Here is a 22,985-nt window from a genome sequence, read left to right as displayed (position 1 = left end):
ACATAGTTACAGAATAAGGAGTCACACATTTAAAACTGAGATGCGAAGGAATTTCTTCTCAGAGGGTGGTGAATCACTGAAATTCTCTACCTCAGAGTTGTGCAGGCTAGGTCACTCAATGTATTTGAGGAGGAGGTAGACAGATTTTTGAAATCTCGGGGAGTTGAGGGTTATACGGAACAGCCTGAAAGAGAAGTCAAGGCCTGGGACAGATCAGCCATGATCTTATTGAATGGCGGGGCAGGCTTGACGGGCTGAATGGCCTACTCCTGCTCCTATTTCTTATGTCCCTGTCCACCATCTACAAGGCACAAGTCAGGAGTGTAGTGGAATATTTTTCATTTGCCTGGATGGGTGCGGCTCCAACAAAACTCGGGAAGCTCGACACCATCCAGGACAAAGCAACCTGCTTGATTGACACCCCATTCACCACCTTAAACATTCACTCCCTCCACCAATATTGCAGTGTCAGCAGTGTGTACCATCTACATGATGCACTGCAGCAATTCATCAAGGCTCCTTCGACAGCACCTCCCAAACCCACAACGGCACAGTGGTTAGCACCGCAGCCTCACAGCTCCAGCGACCCGGGTTCAATGCTGGGTACTGCCTGTGTGGAGTTTGCAAGTTCTCCCTGTGTCTGCGTGGGTTTCCTCCGGGTGCTCCGGTTTCCTCCCACAGCCAAAAAGACTTGCAGGTTGATAGGTAAATTGGCCATTATAAATTGCCCCTAGTATAGGTAGGTGGCAGGGGAATATAAGGACAGGTGAGGATGTGGTAGGAATATGGGATTAGTGTAGGATTAGTATAAATGGGTGGTTAATTGTCGGCACAGACTCGGTGGGCTGAAGGGCCTGTTTCAGTGCTGTATCTCTAAATCTAAAAATCTCTACCCTCTAGAAGGAAAAGGGTAGCAAACGTGTGGGCACATCACCGCCTGCAAGTTCCCCTCCAGTCACACACCATTCTGACTCAACTATATCGCCGTTCCTTCATTGTCGTCGGGTCAAAACCCTGGAACTCGCTCCCCAACAGCACTGTGGTTGCACCCGCACCAGATGGACTGCAGCAATTCAAGGTAGCTCACCACCACCTACTCAAGGACAATTAGGGATGGACAATAAATGCTGGCCTAGCCAGTGACACCCACATCGCATGAAGTTAATAAAAAAAATGAGCTTAGATCGACCAAAAAACCATTAGCATTAATACTTGAGAAAAAAAAAGACACTTAATCCAGACTGTTCTGCTGCACAATAATCTAATTCATCACCTCAAACTGCTCCCAGCACCACTGGCTGGCCTGAAACTGCTAGCACCACTACAGTTGTATACAGCTCAAAACGCTCTCTCCAGAGAGAAGCACAGAATCTACAAATGTACCGCCGAATACTTTTTAAAGAGTTCCTGCAAATGAATTTCACACCCTGCCCTGCTTTACCAAGAGCCCGATGACAAATTCCCCAAACTAGTCCACTGCTCAGCTCTGTGAAAGTTGCTTACTATTCTATTAGTAGCATTTGAATATAAATATAATATGCCTTGAAGCAATTTGATGCATTTGGGTTACAGAATGCAACAGACATTTAGGCCATAACGAGAGCGTCCTGCAGTTCCACACTCCTGCTACTAACATCATTACGCCATCAGCTACAGAACAGTTAAAGCACAGGCAAGCTCCGAGACTTACCATCACTGTCTATCCCTTGCCATGCATCCTCATTACTTGGCAATTAGAATATACAAAAACAGTAGGTCAGGAAGGTTCAAACGGCACAATTTTTCCTTCTCAAAAAACTGAAGGGTTCAAAAAGTTTGCATTTTCCAAATTGGTCACAGCATCCATCAGTGGCTGAACTTGTACATGCATGGTGTTGAGACAGCACGGGACTGACTGAAGTGCAATAGCTTCCACCCCTCTGACAACCACTAGTGCCACATGCGAGGACTGGCCTAGGTACCAAGGAATGATCAACAGTTGTGCAATGGTAATGCAGTGAGGGGCCAAATTAGAGTGTGAGGGTAGGGGGAGGGGGGCAAGCATCTTTGAGAGAGGAGAAAAATACAACTATTCCATTTCTTGGGAATCAACAATTATACTTAAAAAGGATACACGACCTACACAAGCTCCCTGAGTCAAATTCAAACCAACATGGTCCAAATACATCAATTGCTTGGTGCTGCACAAAATTGTCAAAAAGCAAATCAAATTCATCTTTCTCCCATTTACTTCTTTTCTGCCCTCTGGAGTGTTCTCACACCATGTACCTTCTGCAGTCGAGACGACTGGCCTGCAACCCTGCTCCCAGGCCTTTGCCAACACACCTCTGCAACAGGCCACATGGAGGCTCCAGAAAATGCTGGTTGTTGTTCCAGTCTTTCTCCCCTGCCCCTCCTCCAGCTGCACTGAACTTGGAAGTGAGGAGGTGGAGCGGGGTGGTGGCATGAGCTTTGATCAAGATGGTTCCTTGATATTATTTCCGTCACCACCATACTGCAATACCAGTAAAACCATGCACAGAATTTACTAAGACAGACCTTGCATTAATACAGTACCTTACAATTTCTCAGAAGCAGGGAAAGATTTTTCACTATCCAACCCACAATGAAGAACTTTTAAATGTATAATGCTCAGTAGCTGCTTCTATTTGGTTAAAGAATTCGGACTAGATCCAGAAAGAGTTTAACTTAATTATTTTTGGAAGGTTCTGACCCCGCATCAAAAATCAAATTCCAGACCCTGCAAAGGAGAAATTGCTACAAGAATGTTCACATCTCAACTCCCTCATGCACGGTAAATTTATTTAGTTTGAAGTCAAAGAGAGGAAACCAGCAAACTAAAAACGTAGGCATGAACAGACTGCTGCCAAAATTTGAACTTTTCAAATTTCTGTTTACTCATCACCACCAATGCTCGCTGATCTACATTGGCTCCTGGTCTGACAATGCTGATTTTACAATTCTCATGTGTTTTCAAATCCTTCCATGATCTTGCTGTTCCCGTCTCTGCAATCTCCTCCAGCCCTACAACCCTCCAAGATCTGACCTCTTGCACATCCCCAATTTTCAACACTCTACATGCCTTCAGCTGACTCAGCCCCAAGCTCTGGAATTCCTCCATAAATCTCCCTCTCTCCTGCTTTTAAGATGGTCGTTCAAACTTACTTATGTTCAAGCTTTTGGTTTTCTGTGCCAAAATCGCCTTATGTGCTTGGAGTCAAATTGTTTGATAATGCTCCTGTGAAGCCCCTTTATTCATTTTACACTGCAGGTGCTATATAATTGCAAGTTATTGCTGGTGTTGAGTTAATGGACAGTTTGTCAGAGATTAAGAGTTGAATGTGGCCTAGGGCTGCAGTTTGAACACTGCAATATAACAGGTAAATGTAAAAAGTTGCAGGACTCCACTCGAGCACCTTACTCCCAAGTACCCCAACCCTAAAATAACAGCATGCTGTGAAAGACAATCGTCCCAACTCGGACTGGACCGCTTCACACCACCACCGCCTGATTCAAAACTTCTTACCTTTCCTTGGCTCAATACCAACAGTACTCTTCCCATCCTTGTTCTCTTGGTTGACTCTGTCCTTCAGTTTCTTTGTGTTTGTGGCCTCCTCCTGACTCCATCCCAATTTCCTCCTGCTGCTCTCGGCCGTGCTGGCCATTTTCAGTTTCTTGGCCAACACGGGAGCTTTGCTTGCGTCACTAATGGGGTCTGGCTCAGGATTTCGTCGTTTCTTGCCTGGCCCAGCTATTTTGGCGGCTCTGAATGGATAATCTCTTGGATAATGAAAGACTGGCCAGGACACACAGAGTCAGACTGCAACAAAAGTTACAGACAAGTTATTCACCATTTGCTAGAACAGTAAATGTTTTCCAACAGTTACCACCAGGCTTTTTGAAATATTAAAACCACAATATTTTGTAGCATTAACAGCGTCACTTGTCAGGCACATGGCTATGGGCTAAAGCAGTCAGTATCCCTGCACATTTGATGCCAGTCATGGCTCAGTGGGTGGCACTTTTACCTCCAAGTCAGAAGGTCGTGGGCTCAAGTTCCATAAATCTAGGCAGACACTCCTAGTGCAGTGCCGACTGTCTCCTGGATGAGATGTTAAATCAAGGCCCTGCCTGACCTTTCAGATGAATATAAAAGATCCCATGACACTATTTTTGAGGAGAGTTCTCCCTCGTGTCCTTGCCAATATTTATTCCATAATCAAAATGTCCCAAGAATGAAATCAATGAAATCATTTTTGACACTGAGTAACAGAAGATGCTATCCGGACAGGTATTAAGCAGCAACTTAAAAGAGGTGGAGGCATTTAGGGAGTGAATTTCAGAGCTTGGAGCCCAGAAAGGTAAAAGCACGACTTGCAACGGTGGAGCGATTAAAATCGGGGATGCGCAAGGGGCCAGACTGGAGGAGCGCAGAGATAGTGAAGATTTGTTGAGCTGGAAGAGATTACAGAGATAACGAGGGGCGTAGCTACGGAGGGATTTTAAAACAAGGATGAGGATTTGCCAGACAAGCAGCCAGTGAGGTCAGCGAGTACAGGGGCGATGGGTGAATGAGATTTGGAGTAAATTAGATATGTGCAGCAGAGTTTTGGATAAGCGCAAGATAATGTAGGGTGGAAGATGGGAGGCTGGCCAGGAGAGCAGTGGAAGAGTCAAGTCTAGAGGTAACAAAGGTATGGATGAGGGTTTCAGCAGCAGATGAGCTGAGGGTACGGAGGTGGAAGTAGGCAGTACTGGTGATGGTGTGGATGTCCGATTGGAACTTCATCTTGGGGTCAAATTTACCAAGTTTGTAAATGGTCCTGATATAAAAGCAAAATACTGCAGATGCTGGAAATCTGAAATAAAAACAAAACGCTGGAAAAACTCCGCAGGTCTGGCAGAGTTCTGATGAAAGGTCACTGACCTGAAATGTTAACTCTGCTTCTCTCTCCACAGATGCTGCCAGACCTGCTGAGTATTTCCAGCACTTTGTTTTTATTATAAATGGTCCTGCTCAGCTTAAGACAGTTGCCAGGGATGGAAACAGTGGTCAGGGAATAGGGTTTGTGGAGGAAACCAAAGACAATGGCTTCAGTCTTCCTAATAGTTAGCTGGAGGAAATGTCTGCTCATCTAATACTGAAATTCTAATATTGAAACTCTTCCATCCAATAGTGGATGTTGGACAAGCAGTGCAACAAATCAGGGACAGTGGAGAGGTCGAGAATCGGTGGCGAGTTAAAGCTCAGTCTTGTCAGCACACATGTGGAACCTGATATGTTTCAGATGATGTGGTGGAGGGGTAGCACATAAGACAAGAAATATGAGGCCCAGGATAGATCCTTGGGGAACTCCAGAGGTCAAGGTGGAGGAGTGGGAAGGTCATTAAAAGATTTTCTGGTCATTGTCACATTGCTGTTTGTGTGAATTTTATACAAAATGACAACGTGAAAGCACTTTGTGGCATTCTGAGGATATGAAGAGCACTATATATTTATATTAATGCCAATTTATTTTACAGATTTTGTGAGGACCATCAAAAGTAAATACAAAGTGATAACATAGTTATCTTGTTTCTCAGCCATGAGGATCATTTAAAGCAAGAAACTGGAATTACCTAGTGGTGAGTAGCATTCCTAGGTGGTTTTGTAGAGTGGCACCTTGCTGCCTCCTGGAATGTTCCATGCATACACAAAACTCAAGGTTCAATTTCCAAGCAATTACATCTCTTAACTTGAATAAAGAATTTTAATTTATGCTCAAGTACAAATTTCTGTTTGTAAATGCAATAAGATAGCAGTGTGAATAGAATGATAGAGATCGGACAAAAAGTTGTCTCTGTATGCAAACTCTATGTTTAACCATCACGTGACATTCCCTGACAGGAATTCCCAGGTCTAGAAAGGAATTGTGAAGTTATGATCAAACCATGCTAGCGACTGATTTATACTAGGCATTGCCTGGTGGTGAAATAATCAGTTTGAGAACAGTGTACACACACCGACACACTCACTGCTGCCACAGAGCCCAATCACATACACATGAGGAAAAATCAATTCCCACCTTTATAGTTTGTACAGAGGTTTGAACAGATTTTAAAAGCTTAGACTAACACACACACACATATCTTTGGGCGCAGATGTCAAACTTGAGAGGAATTTAAGGCAATTTGGATTGCTAAAATATAACAATGGCATAATTTACCATTGTAGTTCACAGCTTCTGCTCCAACCAGCATCCTGCCAGAACACTCTGCCTGCTCCCTACTCGCTGCAAGGGCTGGTGTCCAGCAGACAAAACTCTCCAAATCAGGAAAACCATACAAATCATCAAGCCTGCACTGGTGAGTTCCCCCACCCAACAGTCACCAAGAATCTTTCATTAGATCTTGCCAATCAGCACCTTTTTAATCCTAAAGACATCAGTAAAGCCCTTAACCTTGGGCAAAAAAAAACAAAACTCTGCAACTTCTCATTTGCAAAGTTCCTCTGTTCCATTTATAATCTTACCATTAATCTGCATTCCATTTCTATTATTACCAAAATATATAGCCATGCAAGTGCTCAGGAATCTGGGGGTGGCAGAGCTAAGGGAGAAAATCCTCTTCCGATTTCACCTCCAAGTTTCTTCCAAGCTTTGCAGAGATAAGAAACTCAGCAAGACAGGGTCTCAAACCTCTGTAAATCATCCAACTCAGCAGCTACCCCATCATATCGGTGTATTTATCTACTCTTCGGCAGTCCCGTGGGATCGAGGATGACTTGCTTCCATTCCGATTCAGTGCATCCCAAGATGGCCAACAAGTCCGATGCACGATCTGCAGAGAGTACCAAGTGGGGTAGGAGGTGCTTGAAGGCTCAAGTAGATGAGTTCCTTGGGGGGCTGTGCAAACATTCCGCTGTCTGTCTTGGCCTCCATGTTCTCCCAAAGTCTCTCTAGGCTATCAGTGCCTTCCTGAATATTCCTTCTCCACTTTGGGCAGACGCTGCCCAGGGATTTCCATGAATCAGTGCATATTTTGGATCTCTTCAGGGATGCTTTCAGAACATCCCTAAAGCATTTCCTCTGTCTTCCTGAGTCTTTTGCCGCAATAAAGTTCGTAGTAGAGCTGTTGTTTCGGGAGTCTGGTATCAGGCCTAGCAAAGCAGGCTTTGGGTGATTAGCACCTCGATGCTGGGAATGTTGGCTTGGGAGAGGATGTTTGAAGTAAGGCCCATCCAATAGCATGCTGCAGTGAAGGAGTCAACAATGACTTGGAGCTCAGTCTCCAAGTGAGCACACATACAGAATTGTCTGCATACTGAAGCTCAATGACTAAGGTTGGAATAACATTAGCTTTGGAGTGGAGGTGATGAAGGTTGAATAATTTCCCGTCCGCCCTGTATGTTACCTCCACTCTTGTGGAGAGCTTGCTGGAGGTGAGCTACATCATTGTTGTGAAGATGATGGAGAAGAGGGTTGGTGTGATGACACAGCCTTGTTTGACTCCAGTCTTCACTGAGATAGGGTCTGTGGTGGTCCTGTTAGTAAGGATCGTGGCTTGAATGTCATCAAGTAGTAGGCGAAGAATGGTAACAAATTTCTGAGGGCATCCAAATTGAAGGGGGGCTCTCCATAAACCCTCACAACTGACTGAGTCAAAGGCTTTCATGCGGTTAAAAAAGGCCATGTACAGTGATTGCTGCTGCTCCCTGTATTTGCTACACAGTGAAGATCACATCTGTAGTGCCTCAGTGGGCAAAATCCACACTGACTCTGGGAGGAGCTCTTCGACCACTGAAGGTGATTGCTAAGGAGGATCTTTACGATGATCTTCCCTGTGGCAGACAGCAGGGAGACTCCCCTGTTAATTACCACAATTGGACTTATCTCGTTTCTTGAAGATGGTCATGATTACAGCATCCCCAACCTCCCTTGACATGTGCACCTCTTCCCAAATAAGGGATATGAGGTTGTGCAATCGTGCCAGGAGTATATTGCTACCATGTTTTAGGATATCGGTACAGATTCCGTCTACTCCAGAGATTTTGCTGTTTTTCAGCTGCTGAATGGCTTTTACAACCTCAGTTGGGGCCGGGGTAGCGCCAAGACTGAGCTGGGTAGTGTACTGAGCGATGGAGTGGAGGAACTCGGGCGCTACGTTATCAATATCGCTATTTTGAGTGAGACATGGCAGGCAGAAGACCAGTGCATGGAACAAGGCAGCGGGTACACCTTTTTCTGGAAGGGTGATCCGGAAGAGGGACAATGTCTTCATGGGGTAGGCTTCACTAACAAGAACGAGCTTGTCTGGTGTCTCTGACTCCCCGTGGGATAAGCGAGCGCTTCATGACCCTTCAGCTCACCCTGATGAGGAATCAGTATGCCACTGTCACAATGTATAGGCTCCTACCCTAGATGCTACAGGGGAGGCTAAAGAGGGATTCTACTCTGATCTTGAGCAATCCTTAAACTGAGTCCCAGCAGGGGTGGACAAGCTGATTCTCCTTGGCGACTCCAATGCCAGAATTGGGAAGGATATGAACCTCTGGAAGGGTGTGATTGGCAAGGAAGGAGTAAAGAAAGCAAACTCTAATGGAGTCCTTCTCCTGACAAAATGCTTAGAACATGATAACCAACATCCTCTTTCGTCAGAGAGAGATGTACAAGACTTCGTGGCAACAGCTACGATTCAAACACTGGCACCTGCTTGACTGCATCTTCATCCAAGCGAAAGATCGCAGGGACATCCGCATCATTCATGCCATGACAAGTGCCAATGACTGCTGGATCGATCATCGCTTAATTCGGTCTATCATCTCTATCAACCTGGCCCCTAAACAGCGATGGCAACAGAAACACTACTGCAAGAAAATTAACATTGAAGCTCTCAAGGATCCCACAAAGGCAGATCTTCTCAGCCAGTGTCTTATAGGCAACCGCTTGGCTCCCGGTCAACAGATTCCAGTGTATCCACTTTAAAATCCCCCATATTCAGCACTTAAGAGGTTCTTGGCTTCTCTACCAGGAAACAGAGACTGGCTCGCGAGAATGACCAAGAGATACAGGAGCTAATCAAACATTGGTGCAAAGCATTTGTAGACTGGAAACATCATCACGCTTCAAGAGAAAAGCAAAAGACCTATGGGCTTCCGAAGGCAGCAGCATAACAAAAAACCCTGAATCATAAAGAACAAATGGTGGGTTGAAACAGCACGGGAGACCCAACAACTTGTGAACACCCACAATATGCATGGCTTCTTTAGCGCTGTTAAGACCATCTATGGCCCAAATACTCAAGAGTGCACTCCACTGAGAGCCAAGGACGGAGGATATGTTTATACTCAAGTCGTAATAGCACAAAAATACTTCTATTGTGCATTACAAGATCTCAAGGCATCACTTTCTATCACGATTGCCTGGGGCAAACGATATGGTTAATGACAGTAAAACATTAGTGGGAAAGCACCCAAATGGTTTTAAAAACAAAACACGTCACCAGTTTCCAATATAATGCAAACAATACATTTCCCTATGATACTGCGAGTATCATAAACACACCTTTATACTGCACTCGATTATTCCTCTAAAAATATCTACTGCACAATGCTTTATAAAAACACGGTAAATAGATTTTTAACAAAAATATGATCTAATACTTCAATTATCTAAAATTGCTATGGGATATGGTCTTGTGCAGGAAACTGTGTTTCTTGACAGAGCCTACCAATACTCTGCTCCTGTCTGAGATACATCGGCAGCATAGTTCAAGAAAGATTCTGCAGCACTCATCAGAGCCTTCGTGGAGCAAGCTGTGTCCAGCTGCGGTCCAATTTCACATCAGGGTCTTACAATTGGCGTTACACCCCAATCTACCTACCACCTGCTTCAGACTGGTCAGCTAAAGCTCACCGGATCCAATTTTATAATGAGGGACGCTTCTGGGGTCAATCGGGCACAGGAGGTTGCAACTTGATTTTGGACCCCATTTTGCCCATTTCAAATCCGAGAAGCAGTCATACTAATGTGCAGTTTCTCCCCCCTGCCCGCCATAACTACGCACCCAGTGGCATATTTTTACCTTGTTTGAAACCTTGCAATGTACACCATCTAAACAAGAACATATTTTGCTCCAGATGTTTCACCTTCAAGTCACCTTCACAGTATAAAAAAATTGAAATGACATCAAATAGTACAGATTTTCAGCCCAGCTCCTTGTATTGCCAAGCAAATAAACTCCAGGCAGTTGGAAAACTGTCAGGTGATATTTGCAACATGCTCAAGCTTGGCTCCTACAGTTGTCACCTGAACATTTAATTGAGCTTGTTTCTGAAAACCCTAGGTAAAGGCCAACGGTGCAGTGCAGGACACCATAAGAACACAAGAAATAGGAGTAGGCCATATGGTCCCTTGAGCCTGCTCTGCCTTTCAATAAGATTTTGGCTAACCTTCCACCTCAAATCTATTTCTCTGCCCTGTCGCCATATTCCTCGATTCCCTTCGCACCCACAAATCTATTGATCCCAGTCTTAAATATACTCAACCACTTAGCCCACTGGGGTAGACACACCAAAAATCAAAAAAGGTAGAAGACAAGATAAATGGAGAAGCAGTGATTCTGCAATGCCAAATTTCAGTTTAAGAGCCTTTAGATGTAAAACTTCCCAAGGCACCATTAGAAGAGCAGCAGGGGAAACCTCCCTGATGTCTTGGGAAATATTCATCCCTCAACCAACATCTAAAAACAGATGATCCAATTGTTTATCTCAGTGCCACCTTGTGGGAGCTTGCTGTGCACAAATCGACTGCTAAATTTCACATGCAACAGTGACTACACTTCAAAATAACTTCACTGGCTGTAAAGCGCTTTGGGATATCCTGTATTCAGTCAGGATGTTGTGAAAGGTGCTATGTCCTTCAAAAGGAAATAGACAAGTTGGTGGAATGGGTGGACAAGTGGCAGATGAGGTTCAACGCACAGAAATGTGAAGTGATTCATTTTGGTAGGAAGAACATGGAGACAGTATAACAAAAGGTACAATTCTAAAAGGGGTGCAGGAGCAGAAGGACCTGTGGGTGTATATGCATAGATCATTGAAGGTGGTAGGACAGGTTGAGAGAGCGGTTAATAAAGCATACAGTATCCTGGGCTTTATTAATAGGGGCATAGAGAACAAGACCAGGAGATTAAATTGAACTTGTTTAAGTCACTAGCTCGGCCTCAGCTAGAGTACTGTGCTCACTTCTGGGCACTGCACTTTAGGAAAGATGTGAAGGCATTTGAGAGACTATAGAAAAGATTCATGAGAATGGTTCCAAGGATGAGTGGAACTTCAGTTATGAAGATATATCGGAGAAGTTGGGATTGCTTTCCTTGGAGGAGAAAAGGCTGAGAGGAGATTTGATAGAGGTATTCAAAATCAAGAGGGGTCTGGACAGAGTGGACAGGGAAAAACTGTTTCCAGTCATGAAAGGATCGAGAATGACAGGGAACAGATTGAAAGTGATTGGAAAAAGCAAAAGCGACAACAGGAAAAACTTTTTCACAGAGTGGTTAGGATCTGGAATGCACTGCCTGAGAGTGAGGTGGAGGCAGCTTCAACTGAGGCACTCAAAAGGAAATTCAACCATTATCTGAAAAGGAAGAAAGCGCAGGGTTACAGGGAGAGGGCAGGGGAATGGCACGAGGTAAATTGCTCAAAGAGCTGGTGCGGACACGATGGGCCGAACAGCCTCCTTCTGCGCTATAACAATTCTGTGATTTTTTGATTCTGTGATCAATCCAAGTTTTTTTTTCTTTCTAAACTGTAGGAGTGAGTGAAGAGACTGAGCTACATAAGGAATTTCAGTTCTGAAGCTTTGTGAAAATGAGATAGACCAGAAAACAGAGAAATATAAGCTTGATTTCATCCGAGTAACAAGGCACAGATGAAGAATGCATACAACAGTATACTTGCAGTTTAGGATATACTCAAGACGAAAGCTGAGAGTAACCCTAAGCTCAATGAAAAAAAAAACACTGTTACAGCAAGAGGTGCTGAAAGTTAAGGAAAGGATAAAGTTACAGTGCTAGGAGTCTTGATTTCAATATTGATGTAACATTATAATGATTAAAACAGCAAGTTTTATTCCAAATCCTACATACTTTCCCCATCATCAATTCTCCTTTGTATGAGCCATGAGCAATGAATTACACATCATGCCACAATCACTTCAGAGAAAGGTTAAGGATATCACAGTCAAATTTAGTTGGGATTTTAAAGTTAAAAATTATTCTGTGTATCCTATTAGCTAAACGCAAATGGACAACATGGAAGCCAAACAGGAGAAAAGGCAACAGCAGCTACAGCACAAATTACGACCAATTAAAACACTGCAACATCTTCGCAGATAATATATGAAGAGGAGGCTGAACTACATAAGAATTTGTCGGAACAGCAAAGGAAAATTTAGCTGAAAGCACCTTTTTATTTTGTGTTGATCAACCCTACCTTATTATTAATCCTTTCAATCACCAGAAATGCATGTCACGTTTCTGCTCCAACAACCTTCCCTGGTAATTTATATCATAGCTTGATTACCTTTGGTGAAAAAGTTCCACCTGACTTTAATTTTACCCTGTTATTTGAACCCTTCGCCACAGTTGATAATTTGCCCCAGATCAATTTTGCGAATTCCCTCTGCTGCTCCTTGCTAATCAAGTAGTTACACACCCAACATTTGAGAGATACTTATTAGGTTTCTTTCGTTAAGCCTGCCTTTGCACACCAGTAAACTAAACTTTGTACCATACCGCTGCAGGGACAATGTGCTTTGTGTTGCTCCATCTACTTTCCTGCAGTTGGACTAACATTTCACACTGCCTGGTTATTGTTTGAAGGTATAACACTGACATCGCTGCAACACCTGAATAATGCATTGGAACAGTATGGATGGGTTCTAGAACGCAATGCACAATGCTGTCAGTTAAAGTGATTAAAACAACTACAGCTGCTTAGGAGGACACATGGAGTGACAGCATATAAAAACAGAAAGTGCTGGAAATACTCAGGTCAGGCAGCATCTGTGGAGAGAGAAGTAGAGTTAACGTTTCAGGTCTGTAACCTTTCATCAGAACTGGCAACGGTTAGAAAAGAATTAGGTTTTAAGCAAGTGAAGGGGGGTGGGGGGGGGGGGGGGTTGGTGGGGAAGAGAACAAAAGGGAAGGTTTGTGATAGGCAGGAGAGATTAAATAACAAAGTTGTCATGGGACAAAGGCAAAGTGTGTTAATGCTTGTGATGAAAGACAAAGCATTATTTCAGAGAGAGTGTTAATGACAGAGTAATGAGCAACTCTCTACATGAAAGAACTGTCACATGGCTAAAAAATAAATACAAAAATACAAAAAAAAACGGCCAGTAACGCTCTGAAATTGTTGAACTCATAGTTGAGTCCGCGAGGCTAATCGAAAGATCAGGTGCTGCTCCTCGAGCTTGCGTTGATGTTCACTGGAACACTGCAGCAGGCCAAGGGCAGAAACGTGGGTATGGGAGCGAGGGGTGTGTTGAAATGGCAAACAACCAGAAGCTCGGGGTCATGCTTTCGGACTGAGCGGAGGTATCCCGCAAAGTGGTCACCCAATCTGCGTTTGGTCTCCCCTGCATTGTAAGCAATGAATACAGTATACTAAATTAATTGAAGTACAAATAAGTCGCGACTTCATCTGGATGGAGTGTTTGAGGCCTCGGATGGAGAGGAGGTAAATGGGCAGGTATTACACCTCCGGCGAGGTGCCGTGGGAAGGGGAAGAGGTGTCGGGGGTGATGGAGCAGTGGACCAGGGTGTTGCGGAGGAAACGCTCCCTTTGGAATAAAAATGAGAAATGCTGAAAATACTCAGCAGGTCTGGCAGCATCTGTGGAGATAGAAGCAGAGTTAAAGTTTCAGGTCAGTGACCCTTCACCAGGCTTTGGAATGCTGACAGGGAGGGTAAGGGAAGATGTGTTTGGGGAAGGCATCACACTGGAGGTGGCAAAAATGGCAGAGGATGATCTTTTGGATGTGGAGGTTGCCAGGGTGGAAAGTGAGGACAAGGGGAACCCTGTCGCAGCTGTGGGAGGGAGGGGAAGGGGTGAGGGCAGGAGTGTAGGAAATGGGTAGGACACAGTTAAGGGCCCTGCCAACCACAGTTTGGTGGGGGTTGGGGAGAAATCCTCAGTTGAGGAATAAGGAAGATATCAAAGGCGCTGTTGTGGATGGTTGCATCATAACAGATGCTTCGGAGACGGAGAAACTGGGAGAATGGGTCCTTAAAGGAAACAGGGTGTGAAGAAGTATAGTCAAGGTAACTGTGGGAGTCGGTGGGCTGAAAATGAATATTGGTAGACAGCCTATACCCAGAGATGGAGACAGAGAAGTCGAGAAAGGGAAGGGAAGTGTCAGAGATGGACCATGTAAAGGTGGGAGAAGGGTGGAAATTGGAAGCAAAGTTGATGAAGTTTTCCAGTTCGGGGAGAGAGCAGGAAGCGGCACCGAAACATTCATCAACGTACAGAAAAAGAGGTGAGGGAGGGTCCCTGAGTAGGACTGGAACAAGAAATGTTCAACATATCCCACAAAAAGACAGGCATAACTAGGAACACTGCAGGTCCAGGTACCATTAGCAACACCTTTTAATTGAAGGAAGTGAGTGGAGTTGAAGGAGAAGTTTTCAAATTTAAGAACACGTTCAGCCAGGCAGAGGAGGGTGGTGGTGGATGGGGACTGGTTGGGCCTCGGTTCAAGGAAGAAGCAGAGAGCCCTCAAACCACCCTGGTCAGGGATGGAGATATGGAGAGATTGGACATCCATAGTGAAGAGGTGGCGGTTAGAGCCAGGAAACTGGAAATTGTCAAAATGACGTAGGGCATCAGAAGAGTCACAGATGGAGATGGGAAGAGACTGAACCAGGGGAGAAAAAATAGAACAGCACAGCACAGGGACAGGTCATTCGGCCCTCCAGGCCTGCACCGATCTTGATGCCTGCCTAAACTAAAACCTTCTGCACTTCCGGGAACCGTACCCCTCTATTCCCATCCTATTCATGTATTTGTCAAGATGCCTCAAACATCGCTATCGTACCTGCTTCCAGCACCTCCCCCGGCAGCAAGTTCCAGGCACTCACCACCCTCTGTGTAAAGAACTTGCCTCGCACATCCCCCCTCTAAACTTTGCCCCTCGCACCTTAAACCTATGTCCCCTAGTAACTGACTCTTCCACCCTGGGAAAAAGCTTCTGACTATCCACTCTGTCCATGCCGCTCATAACTTTGTAAACCTCTATCATGTCGCCCCTCCACCTCCATCGTTCCAGTGAAAACAATCCGTGTTTATCCAACCTCTCCTCATAGCTAATGCCCTCCAGACCAGGCAACACCCTGGTAAACCTCTTCTGTACCCTCTCCAAAGCCTCCACGTCCTTCTGGTAGTGTGGCGACCAGAATTGCACGCAATATTCTAAGTGTGTCCAAACTAAAGTTCTCTACAGCTGCAACATGACTTGCCAAGTTTTATACTCTATGCCCCGACCGATGAAGGCAAGCATGCCGTATGCCTTCTTGACTACCTTATCCACCTGCGTTGCCACTTTCAGTGACCTGTGGACCTGTACGCCCAGATCTCTCTGCCTGTCAATACTCCCAAGGGTTCTGCCATTTACTGTATACTTCCCACCTGCATTAGATCTTCCAAAATGCATTACCTCACATTTGTCCGGATTAAACTCCATCTGCCATTTCTCCGCCCAAGTCTCCAACTGATCTATATCCTGCTGTATCCTCTGACAATCCTCATCACTATCCGCAACTCCACCAACCTTTGTGTCGTCCGCAAACTTACTAATCAGACCAGCTACATTTTCCTCCAAATCATTTATATATACTACAAACAGCAAAGGTCCCAGCACTGATCCCTGCGGAACACCACTAGTCACAGCCCTCCATTCAGAAAAGCACCCTCCCATTGCTACCCTCTGTCTATGACAGAGCCAGTTCTGTACCCATCTTGCCGGCTCACCTCTGATCCCGTGTGACTTCACCTTTTGTATCAGTCTGCCATGAGGGACCTTGTCAAAGGCTTTACTGAAGTCCATATAGATAACATCCACTGTCCTTCCTTCATCAATCATCTTCATCACTTCCTCAAAAAACTCAATCAAGTTAGTGAGACACGACCTCCCCTTCACAAAACCATGCTGCCTCTCGCTAATATGTTTGTTTGTTTGTTTCCAAATGGGAGTAAATCCTGTCCCGAAGAATCCTCTCTAATAATTTCCCTACCACTGACGTAAGGCTCACTGGCCTATAATTTCCTGGATTATCCTTCTTAAACAAAGGAACAACATTGGCTATTCTCCAGTCCTCTGGGACCTCACCTGTAGCCAATGAGGATGCAAAGATTTCTGTCAAGGTCCCAGCAATTTCTTCCCTTGCCTCCCTCAGTATTCTGGGGTAGATCCCATCAGGCCCTGGGGACTTATCCACCTTAATGCTTTGCAAGACGCCCAACACCTCCTCCTTTTTGATAACGACATGACCAAGACTATCTACACTACGATCTAGAGTCAAGACAGGAAGAAATAAGTCCAGTGGGGCAGCAACAGGCTGAAACGATGGATCTACCAGGACAGTCCTGTTTGTGGATTTTGGGAAGGAGGTCGAAGCGGGCTGTCGGGGTTTTAGGACTATGAGGTTGGAAGCTGTAGAGGGAGCTCCAGCACTTTCTGTTTTTATTTCAGCTTTGCCGTATCCGCAGTATTTTGCTTTTACTGGAGTGACAGCATGCAGCAAAGTCAACTTGCATTTATACAGCACCTAAAATGCAGTAAAACATCCTAAGGCGCTTCATCGGAGCATTATCAGACAAAACTTGAAACCAAGCCACGTAGTGTTATTCGGACAAGTGACCAAAAGCTTGGTCAAAGAGGCAGGTTTTAAGGAGCATCTTAAAGGAGCAGAGAGAGGTAGAGAGACAGAGGGGTTTAGGGAGGAAATGCCAGAGTTTAGGGCCCTGGCAGCTGAAGGCCAATAGTGGAGTGATGAAAACTGGGGATACTCAAAAGTGCAGAGGTCGCACAGGATTGTAGGACTGGAGAAGATTACAGAGATAGTGAGGGATGAGGTCATGAAGCAAGATGAAAACAAAGATGACAGATGAGGCATTGTTAGAGCAGAGGTCAGTAAGCATAATGGTGATGGATGAACAGGACTTGGTGCGAGTTAGGATATGGCGACAGAGTTTTGGAGGAGTTGAAGTTTATAAAGGATGTAAGGTGGGAGGCTGGCCAGTGCAGTATCGCAATAGTTGAGTCTGGAAGTAACAAAGGCATGGATGAGGGATTCAGCAGCAGATGAGCTGAGGCAGCGAAGAGATAGGCGATGTTATGAAGATAGGTGAATTGTCAGTAATAATAATTTAAGTGCTGCAGTACAATTGCCACAGTATCAAGGACTCAATTGGTAAATGCACTTCAGTGCGAAAGTGAAATAGCTGCTGGGTTCGGCAGCAATTTGTGCAGCTACATTACTCCTGTGCTAGGGAAGGTAGCAATAAATAGCCACCCTTCGCTATTCACCAAGCCAGCTGGACAATGCACACGTGTGGATATCAGGGTCAAGCTCGGCTGTGAGGCCGCCCCATTCTCCAATTTCCTGTTGAAATGCACTGTCTAGGTTCACAAGACAAATCACCGCAAGTGAGGACAACAGTGCCCTCCAGACCAATGTTTCCTCTAAGCTGCACAGGTGCGCAGCAATTTGAAATGCACCGTGCAGGGTACAAACAGGCCGCACACAAGCAACTTTCCCTTTAAGATGTGCGCACTGTAGCCCCATCACAATCTTAAAGGGACCGCAGAGAGCAACAAGCTGCTGTGCACAGCGAACAGAGGTTAAAGGGAACATAGCTTTAGACTCCCAAGTGATAACAGCAAGCCCATGCTGGTAAAAGGGGCAAAAGGAAACATTTGGTTGCAGTACAGAAATTTGTAGTTTCTAGTACAGTTGCATTGGCAGTGAGGTTCTGAGTGCAGTGATTTCTGAGACTGTGAGGTGCAAATGCAGCAACATAACCTACAGTCTCTTACTCATAGTCGAGTGTATCTGGGGAGAACAGTGCATCAGTATCAGATCAAATAAAAGATGAGTAGTAGGGAAAGCGTATGAGGAAGAGAATGTTAAGTTATAGATTTATTTTCAGTTCCTCTGAGGAAGTATCAGTTTCATGAGAAACAAAAATGCTGGAAGCACTCAGGCGGCCAGGTAGCATCTGTAGAGAAAAGCAGGTTATGTCAACGTTCGAGGTTATTGACCTGAAACACTAACCTAACTTGTTAACTCTCCTCAGATGCTGCCTGACCAGTTGTGTTTCTCCAGCACTTTGTTTTTATCTCAGATTTCTAGCACCCATTGCTATATATTATCAGTCCCATTAATCTGGGCTACCTGATGTCAACAATTACACAACAGAGAATCAAACCAAGAGGTACTCAAAAGACTGAAGTACTTCACCTGTCTACATGAATCACATTACTGAAGGATGACTGTACTTCCAGTCATTGCCCTGTAGTCAGATGGAATAATTATTTGTTGGTAAACTTAGTGTGTTACAGGATCTGAACTATGTGATGGACAAGAAATTGACTGCATTCAGCATTTAAGTTCGAAAAGCTTTTTGGCATGAAGATATTTATTATCTTAATGGTAACTGTATTGTTTGGGAAACTGAACCTTTGTGTTCAGATTAAAAACCTCTCATGACCACAGGGCAGCTGCCTGCATCAACATTACAACAGTGAATACACTTCAAAGGCATGTAATTGGCTGCAAAGCAATCTGGGACGTCCTGAGTTTGTGAAAGGTGCTACAGAAATGCAAGTCTTTCTTTCTATGTCAAAGGAAGGAGAGGAGTTGAAACGTAGGAATGAGACTCTGCTCTCCGTACACTCACTGCAGCTGGTTCAACAGCAGAGCCATACAGCAAGGAGAGAAAACGGTAATGCCGAGTGAGTACCCTTGTGGATCTCTGCTTTTCAGTGCACTGACACTGACTTTGGACAGTGCAAAATTAGAATTCACAAGCACACCACAATCTGAAAAAGGACCTTGGATGAAAAAGAAAACTCATCTCAGTCAGTGATTTAACTTGTGGTTCAGACTCCAGGGTCTGCTATTTATAAAGTGGGAAAAGTGAAATGTATTAAACAGCAATTGTTGGATGAAGAGGCAGATTCAAACCCACACCAAAGTAGAACAGGAGAATGAAAGAAACTGAGTAAGGATGGAAATGGGAAGAAACAAACCAGCCCATATCACAGATTCCAAAATCAAATGCAGCAACATAGAAAATAACCAACAATTCCCAGTCCCAGTGTTCATCCAATGCGAAACCAGTGCAGTTGCTGGAGGACGCACTGGTGAACAGTTTGGTTGAAGTCATGTGGCGACATTGGATGCGTTAATATGCGAACAGATCAAGTAGACAAGCAGGAAACATCAACTGGTCCATCAAGCTAGTGGAAAACAGGCACCAGGTAGGAACTGATTTGCACACAGCGATGAAATCAACAGGTAACCTGCTTCTCATGGTGTTGGTTAAGGGACAAACATTGGCATCTCCCAGCGTAAGAATATCTGGAGGCCCTGTGCATTATAAACCGCTGCGTAAGACAGGGCAACCGGGGCACTGTTACCATCTGCGTGGGGCATGGCGGCCCAGACGCTGTGGCCCACTGCGCGCATGTCAAACGGCAACCAGGACACCACAACCCAGTGTGAGTGGCTCTGTAACCTGGCACTCTGCAATCTGCTGCGTGCGCGCGGCACTGCCACCCGCTGCGTGTGTGGGACTGTGACCCAATGCATGTTTGACAACATAACCCAGACACCGAAACCCACTGTCTGGGTGACACTGTAGACCATTCATTATAACATGCTGTGTGTGTGACACTGTCCCTGGATCACTGTAATTTTCTGTGTGTAAGACACACTGTCCCTAAGACAAAAACACGCTGTGTGAGACACTGTAACCTGCTGCACGTGAGACACTGTCGCCAGGACTCTAATCGTGACACTGTAACCCACTGCGTGTGACACTGTTCCTGGGACACTGTAACCCACTGTGCAAGAGAACACAAGAATAAGGAGCAGGTGTAGGCCATTCGGCCCCTTGAGCCTGTTCCGCCATTCGATAAGATCATAGCTGATCTGTGGCCTCAACTCCACTTTCCTGTCTACCCCTATAACCCTTGACTCCCTTGTCGATCAAAAATCTATCCAACTCAGCCTTGAATATATTCAAGGACCCAGCCTGCACAGCTCTCTGTCGGAACGCATTCCACTAACGATCCTCAGAGAAAAAAATTCCCATCAGTCTTTTTAAACTGTGCCCCCTAGTTCTAGACTCCCCCACAAGGGGAAACTTCCTTTCAGCATTCACCCTGTCAAGTCCCCTCAGGATCTTATGTTTCAATAAGATCACCTCTCATTCTTCTAAACTCCAATGGATATAGGCCCAATCTGTCCAACCTTTCCTCATAATATAACCCCTTCATCCCAGGCATCAGTTGAGTGAACCTTCTCTGAACTGTTTCTAATGCAATTATATCCTTTCTTAAGTAAGGAGACCAAAACTGTACACAGTACTCCAGATGCAGTCTAACTAAGGCCCTGTACAGCTGAAGCAAGACTTCCCTACTTTTACATTTGATTCCCCTTGCGATAAATGTCAACATTCCATTTGCCTTCCTAATCACATGCTGTACCTGCATACTAACTTTTTGTGATTCACATACCAGTACACTCAGAAACAATAGTCTCTCTCCATTCAAATAACATAGTGCCTTTCTGTTCTCCCTATTATACTACATCTATTTCCCCGATTATACTACATCTGCCAAACTTTTGCTCACTCACTTAACCTATCTAAATCCCTTTGTAGACTCTATGCCCTCGACAGTTTAATTTCCTACCAATCTTTAATTTTTTTTTTCATTTTTAAGAGATACAGCACTGAAACAGGCCCTTCGGCCCACCGAGTCTGTGCCGACCATCAACCACCCATTTTATACTAATCCTACACTAATCCCATATTCTTACCACATCTCCGCCTGTCCCTATATTTCCCTACCACCTACCTATACTCGGAGCAATTTATAATGGCCAATTTACCTACCAACCTGCAAGTCTTTTGGCTGTGGGAGGAAACCGGAGCACCCGGAGAAAACCCACACAGACACAGGGAGAACTTGCAAACTCCACACAGGCAGTACCCAGAATTGAACTCGGGTCGCTGGAGCTGTGAGGCTGCGGTGCTAACCACTGCGCCACTGTGCCGCCCTTTGTGTCATCAGCAAACTTGGCTATCGTGCATTGGGTCCCTTCATCTAGGTTACTGATATGAGACACTGTCCCTGAGACACTGTAAACCACTGTGGGTGAGAGAAAGAGACACCGTCCCTGCGACACTGTAACCCGCCGTGTGTGAGAGAGAGAAACTGTCCCTGGACATTGTAACCTGCTGTTTGAGACACACCGTCCCTGAAACAACATGACCTGGTGTGCATGACAGACACAGTGCCCCGGGACACTGTAACCCGCTGTGTGAGTGACAGACACCAGCCCTGGGACACTGTAACCTATGTGAGACAGACTGTCCCTGGGACACTAACTCACTGTGTGCAACAGAGACACTGGCCCTGGGACACTGTAACCTGCTATGTGAAGGACACTGTCCCTGGGACAGTGTAACCCGCAGTGAGAGAGAGAGAGACACTGTCCCTGGGACACCGTACCCACTGTGTGACATGGACACTGTAACCTGCCTTGTGAGAGAGACAGTGTCCCTGGGACATTGTAACTTGCTGTGTGAGAGACACAGTGACCCGCTGTGTGTGAGAGAGACACATTGTCCCTGAAACACTGTATCCCACTGTGTGCATGAGAGGCATTGTCCCTGAGACACTGTAACCTGTGCGAGTGAGACACACTGTCCCTGGTACACTTCAACCCGCTGTGTGAGAGACACTGTCCCTAAAACACCGTAACCCGCTGTGAGACACAGTAACCAACTGTGAGACCCACTGTCCCTGGGACACTGTATACCATGATGCGTGAGAGACACTGTTTCCAGCAGACTGTAACCCACTGTTTGAGAGACACTGTCTCAAGGACACTAACTTACTGTGTAAGAAACTGTCCCTGGGACACTGAAACCCGCTGTGTGTGAGAGATACTGTCCTCGGGACACTGCAACCCACTGTGAGAGAGACACTGTTCCCGGGACACTGTAACCGGCTGTGAGAGAGACAGAGACTGTCCCTGGGACACTAACCCGCTGTGTGTCGGAACAACGGTCCCTGGGATACTGTAACCTGCTGTGTGTGAGAGAGACACTGTCCGAGACACCGTAATCCGCTGTGAGAGAGACACGGTCCCTGGGACACTATAACCCACTGTGAGAGAGAGAGACACTGTCGCTGGGACATTGTAACTCGTTATGTGGAGCACTGTCCCTGGGATACTGTAACCCAGTGTGTGTGAGAGACTCTGTAAACCACTGAGCAAGAAAAACACTGCTCCTGGGATACTATAACCTGTGTGTTGGAGACATTGTCCCTGGGACACTGCAACCCGCTGTGTGTGAGACACACTGTCCCTGGGACACCAGCACAGTGTGTGTGAGAGACACTGCCCATGAGACACTAATCCGCTGTGTGAGAGAGACATTGTCCCTGGGACACGAACTCACGATGGGTAGGAGACACTGTCCCTGGGACACTGTAACACGCTGTGAGCCACACAGTCCCTGGGACACTGTAACCCGCTGTGAGAAAGACACTGTCCCTGGGACACTATAACCTGCTGAGAGACACACTGTCCCTGGGACACTGTAACCCGCTGTGTGAGAGAGCCACACTGCCCGGGGACACTGTAACCTGCTGTTTGTGAGAGACACTGTCCCTGGGACACTGTAACCCGCTGTTTGAGAGAGA

At 45.5% G+C, this 22,985-nt stretch overlaps 1 protein-coding gene across 5 annotated transcripts in view; it reads right to left on the bottom strand.

The window, feature by feature from the left end:
- Window positions 1-22,985, bottom strand: part of usp19 (ubiquitin specific peptidase 19) — a 205,714-nt gene that overhangs the window by 149,633 nt on the left and 33,096 nt on the right. For all 5 annotated transcript variants that reach the window (XR_010977002.1, XM_068052211.1, XM_068052208.1 and 2 more), the window contains exon 2: window positions 3,527-3,820. Coding sequence is in view for 4 of the 5 variants with exons in the window: in XM_068052211.1 (XP_067908312.1) it covers window positions 3,527-3,665 (139 nt within the window). In the remaining variant the exon portion in view is untranslated. The remainder of the gene's footprint in view (window positions 1-3,526; window positions 3,821-22,985) is intronic.

Source organism: Heterodontus francisci, chromosome 19 (genome assembly GCF_036365525.1).
Source record: "Heterodontus francisci isolate sHetFra1 chromosome 19, sHetFra1.hap1, whole genome shotgun sequence".
NCBI classification, from domain to species: Eukaryota; Metazoa; Chordata; class Chondrichthyes; order Heterodontiformes; family Heterodontidae; genus Heterodontus; species Heterodontus francisci.
This window is presented reverse-complemented; position numbering and strand designations above follow the sequence as displayed.